This window comes from Anarrhichthys ocellatus, unplaced genomic scaffold, assembly GCF_004355925.1.
Source record: "Anarrhichthys ocellatus isolate YVR2014 unplaced genomic scaffold, GSC_Weel_1.0 scaffold3851, whole genome shotgun sequence".
NCBI classification, from domain to species: Eukaryota; Metazoa; Chordata; class Actinopteri; order Perciformes; family Anarhichadidae; genus Anarrhichthys; species Anarrhichthys ocellatus.
The window spans coordinates 1-5,127 of NW_022283825.1; the positions used below are offsets into that span (position 1 = coordinate 1).

Consider the following 5,127-nt stretch of genomic DNA (forward strand, 5'->3'; position numbering starts at 1 on the left):
AGTACACAACATCTGGAGTACTACAGTGAGACTACAGTACACAACATTTGGTACTAGTACTACTCGTAGTAGTACTTGTAAAGTACTAGTACTACTCGTAGTAGTACTTGTAAAGTACTAGTAGTAGTATCAGTAGTACTAATAGTAATAAAATAGTAGTGCTAGTAGTAGTATCAGTAGTATTAGTACACTAGTAGTACTAGTAGTATTAGTACCTCGGTGCTGACCAGCTGAAGCTCCACTCGTTGACATCGATCTCTGTACTCCAACACCTGCACACACAGTCAGAACTCTCAGTACTGTAGTAATACTACTGACTATACTGTGATATCTGTACTGTAGTAATACTACTGACTATACTGTGGTATCTGTACTGTAGTAATACTCCTCACCTTGTTCTGCAGGCGGTGGATCAACAGAGCCTGTCTGGCCTCTCTCTCTCTCCCCTCCCTCACCCTCCTCTTCCACTCCCTCTGATCACTCTCCAGCCTCAGAGGGAGGGAGAGTGAGGGAGACACTGACTGGTACAGCTGGGGAGGGAGGGAGAGAGAGAGAGAGAGAGAGAGAGAGAGAGAGAGAGAGACGTAATTGTTAGGATTTAGTCCAACTCTAGTCCAACCCGATAATCACATGACCTCCCACCCCTCCTCCCCCTCTCATTCAGAGCTCTGCTCCTGGACTCTAGCTCCTCCCCCTCCTCACCCTCTCATTCAGAGCTCTGCTCCTGGACTCTAGCTCCTCCCTCTCTGCTCGACTCTCAGCCAGCTCCTCCTGCAGACGACACACCTCCCGCTTAAGCTCCGCCTTCTCCTGCTGCCACCCAATCAGCAGCTCTGACTGCATGCTGACAGGTAGACCTGGTCTTCAGGGATCCTGGTGTAGTGGAGACCCACAAGAGCTTATATTTACAGTGGGTACGGAAAGTATTCAGACCCCTTTAAATTTTTCACTCTTTGTTTCATTGCAGCCATTTGCAAAAAATCAAAAAAGTTCATTTTTATTTCTCATTAATGTACACTCAGCACCCCATCTTGACAGAAAAAAAAGAAATGTAGAAATTTCTGCAAATTTATTAGAAATAAAATGAACTTTTTTGATTTTAGCAAATGGCTGCAATGAAACAAAGAGTGAAAAATTTAAAGGGGTCTGAATACTTTCCTTACCCACTGTATATGTAACAGTGTGGTATTAGTACCTTTACTGCAACATAGTATTTTAATAATGGGGTGGTATTAATACTTCTTCATATATAAAGTGGTGTACTATGGTATACTATAACTTCCACTGTGCTCCAGTGTAAAGCAGGTGGACAAAATAACAGAAACACCAGTTCCAACTCTCTGAACCAACATTAAATATTAATGTATAAATATTATACTTCACATATGTGTGCTGTGTACTTGTACTGCAGTAGTGGTAGTATTAGCAGGTACTCTGTTAGTGTCCGTATCTAATCAGCTTGTATTAATCTGTTAAAGTGCAGAGACAGCCGACTGTAGCTAGCCTGTTAGCATGCTAACAGCAGGCAAACAAGACTGTTAATTCAAGTGTTTGACGTTACCTGCTGAAGCTGCTGCACGAGCGTCACTCACAAAAGTGTCGAAAACATTTTTAGAACACTTTAAAAACTACAAACCGTTTCAGTCATCCGGTCTGCACGAGCTGCTGTTTGTTGTTAGCATATTCAAACCAGCGGACGTGACCGTTGACCCCGGAGACAAGGAGGTCACGTGACAGGAAACAAGGCGATGAAATTTAGACAGCGACCCCTGTTGACCGAAAGATATATATATATATATATATATCTCTCTCTCTCTCTCTCAAGCGGGACAAAGATGCCCTGGAACAAGTTCAGAGACGCGCAGCTAGACTAGTGCACGGCCTCTCACACTTCTCATACCCAGAAAGACTCGCCAGCCTCAACTTGCAAACGCTGGAATTTCGAGGCAAACGAGCCGACATGGTCCAAACTTTTAAAATACTGACAGGAATTGACAGCGTACAGTCTGACAGAAGTTGTGAAGTATGTGGCAATAGTATGTTCAAAAAATCCCTCAGCACCACCACGAGAGGTCACGATCTGAAACTACAGCTACAACACCAGCCTGGTCCACGGAAACCTTTTTTCTCAAGTAGAACAACACCGGTATGGAACAGCCTGAGTCAAGGAACAGTTAGTGCCTCCTCAGTCAACGCATTCAAGACCAGCCTAGGGAGAGACACCATCAAAGCCAACACCAACACATATTCTCCTACTAGTTCACCGTCCAGTCCCACGTTCTGCATTAACACATTTAACAAACCTTGAGACTCAACTATTTACTATTGGTTTAGGGTCTCAATACTCTTAAAGGGTACCTAATGACCTTTACTAAAGGTCAATTACTAAAGATAAATATATATATATATATATTTTTTTTTATATATATATTATATAATACAAAAAAGTTTGACTTCAAACGTATATTTCAAAAGAATAAGAAAAATGTATGTTGACTTCAACTGTGTAGTTTGAATAGCAAATGAATTATAATAAATAAAATACTAAAATAAATTTAAAACATATTTAGATTGAATGTAAAAGCATAATTTGAACACATTATATAATTGTGGTGCAACACATCACAGCTCCACTGAGCATGAGTCACATCAGAGGCACATGTGGAACACGATAACATCTGTAGATAACGGGAACATGAAGTATGAAGATATAAATAAGGCTGAAATCATAGAAAACCTGTTGACATGGAAACAGAAACAAAATCAAACAGAAATAAAAAACATCAAAGAAATCAGACAATGAAGAGAATTTATTATCACACGAAGATACAAACAGTTAGTTTTTATATAAAACTGGAATATTCTGAGATAACGAGTTGTTTAACATGAAAATAATATATATTATTACTCCAAAACACTTATTTTATATCTAATATTTATAAGCAAACACAACACATTGAATAAATTACTGTTTGGCTACGTGATGATATTCAAAAGACACCCGAGGGTCTAATGTTGTCTCTAGATGTGTAAAACAAGAGTCACGATACAAATCTGTATTCCTGAATAAAAGTGCACAGCACACCTCTCAACATATCAAGATAATATTCAGTTATTCTTTGTTTAACAGAAACATGCTGCATCACATGATGATGTCATATTCTGATTTAATAAATCAGAAACATCTGAGGCACTTTGAATTAACATTTTACGAATAGCTTATCAATCATTTTCATCCATAAATAATAACAAACGTACATTTACAGTAAAAAAACATGAATCACTTTTTCTCAGTACACTCAAATACACCATCCTCAGGATGTGGTCACACCAGCGTTTAAAAATCTAAAAACGCTTTGTTTTTTTAATTGCCGGATTCTGCAGTTTTGACAAATAAAACTTTGGACAAAGTTTTTTTAAGTTCAGCTTTGACGACAGAATTCACCGTGTTGACCAATAAAAAAACGCCTTCACAGAGCTCAGCTGTGATTGGACGGAGAGCCAGAGTCCAAAATGCAGGAAGCTATCGTCACTTATTAGCTGCGTGTCACCCTCCAGTTCTATTAAAGCTCAAAGTGCTCATCAGACAGGAAGTGATCTTACAAACTTAGCATTCAGTTAGCATCTTAGCTAGCTAACTTGCTAACTTGTAGTTTTCTTTAACTGTCCATGTACCAAGTCTAGCTAGCAGGCTAGCTAGCTTGGCGAGCTAAAGATACATGAAGCCAGTCACACTGTTTCAAGGCTGGATTTTTAGTTATTAGAATTGTTACAAATATCAACAGGATTTTGAACGAGGTTTTTACTTCAGGAACAGAACCTGCTAGTTGTGGGCTAGCATCAGTATATTTCCGGGTAGCTAGCATGCTACTGAAAGTCACGACTTCAAGTAACCACAAGCTTCCAGCTGTTTCAACTCAATATGAACTTCACTGAATCGTCTAAAGCGTTTATCTTACTTCTGTTTAGGTTATTTCTGCAGCCAAAGAAGATTCAGTCAGGAGGAAGCAAAGACACTAAATTATATTTGTCAAGATTTTCTTCAGGTTAAAGACACTGAGGTGTTTTTTCATGAACTAGAATGGATTAAGTGGATTTTCATTTGAGTGTTCAGTGTTTTTATTGATCTTTCCCTGATGAGTTTGGTCGTTCTGCCTCAGGACTAAAGCTGAGACCCTCTTCTGATTCAGTGTCTGTTACCACCTGCTTAGATGAGCTCAGGTTTAAATCCCCTACAGACATAAATCCAGTCTGAATGGAGCTTTAGACTGAAAAAAGCTAAAGAGCTTAAAGTTCTCTAGTTTCAGGTTCTCAAATGTGAATGTTTGCTGGTTTTCTGTGTCTTCGATAGTCTAGTGAATATCTTTGTGTTTCGAACAAAACAAGCAATTTATAGATCAAATGCCGATATTCAAGTTTTGGTAAGAAGTCACATGTCCTCCAACATAAGAAGATACCATTCCGCCCTGGATGAGTACTCAGTGAAGGCGTCCTTATCAGCTGAGCTTGACATGACTTCACTTTTTAAAATAATTTGTTTCAGAAAAGTATTTCATATATAAATCAAGTTTACTGTCATTAGCTTCCCTGAAGAGATGAAGCTGGACTGGACTCCTGAAACTTCTTCCACACGCTGAAGCTGTGAATCAATTAAACTCCGAAGACTTCCCTCAGTTCTGAAGAAAACAATAGTGTGGTGACGTGATGAAGTTGGTAAATCATGAATTGTTTTGGGGTTTAAGGACCTCGTCGAGCCTGGAGGTGACGACAGTTGAGTCTTGCAGTAGTTTTGTTTTCGAAGTCTGAGTTTCTTTCAGTAGGTCCTGAGTTTGAAGACCTTGCTGAGCCTGGAGGTGGCGCTGGAGTACACGAGGAAGGAGCCTTCATCGGTGCTGAAGTATTCCCAGTCTCTGCAGCCGAACGTTGGCAGACTGTGGACCGGAACAAAGCCCTCATAACCCTGCCACCTGAAAACACAAAACATACAGAGATGATAAGCTACAAATAAACAGAAACTAACAGACTCCATTACACACCAACAGACACCAACAGAATCCAACAGAAACCAACAAACACCGACAAACACCAACAGACACCAATAAACACCGACAAACACCGACAAACACC

The 5,127-nt window shown here is 39.7% G+C and overlaps 1 protein-coding gene across 2 annotated transcripts; it reads right to left on the reverse strand.

Moving 5' to 3' along the window:
- Positions 1-165: 165 nt before the first annotated feature.
- On the reverse strand, positions 166-1,705 carry LOC116379185 (rootletin-like). 2 transcript variants are annotated; one of them, XM_031841127.1, is made up of 4 exons: positions 1,637-1,705; positions 703-873; positions 393-530; positions 166-272 (listed from the first exon to the last, which is right to left on the reverse strand). In XM_031841127.1, the coding sequence occupies exons 2-4, from the start codon at positions 841-843 to the stop codon at positions 183-185; spliced, it is 369 nt and encodes a 122-aa protein (XP_031696987.1). In that variant the 5' UTR covers positions 844-873; positions 1,637-1,705; the 3' UTR covers positions 166-182. The 2 variants fall into 2 exon arrangements, with proteins under 2 accessions (XP_031696987.1, XP_031696986.1); XM_031841126.1 differs by having other exon boundaries at positions 1,562-1,699.
- Positions 1,706-5,127: the final 3,422 nt, after the last annotated feature.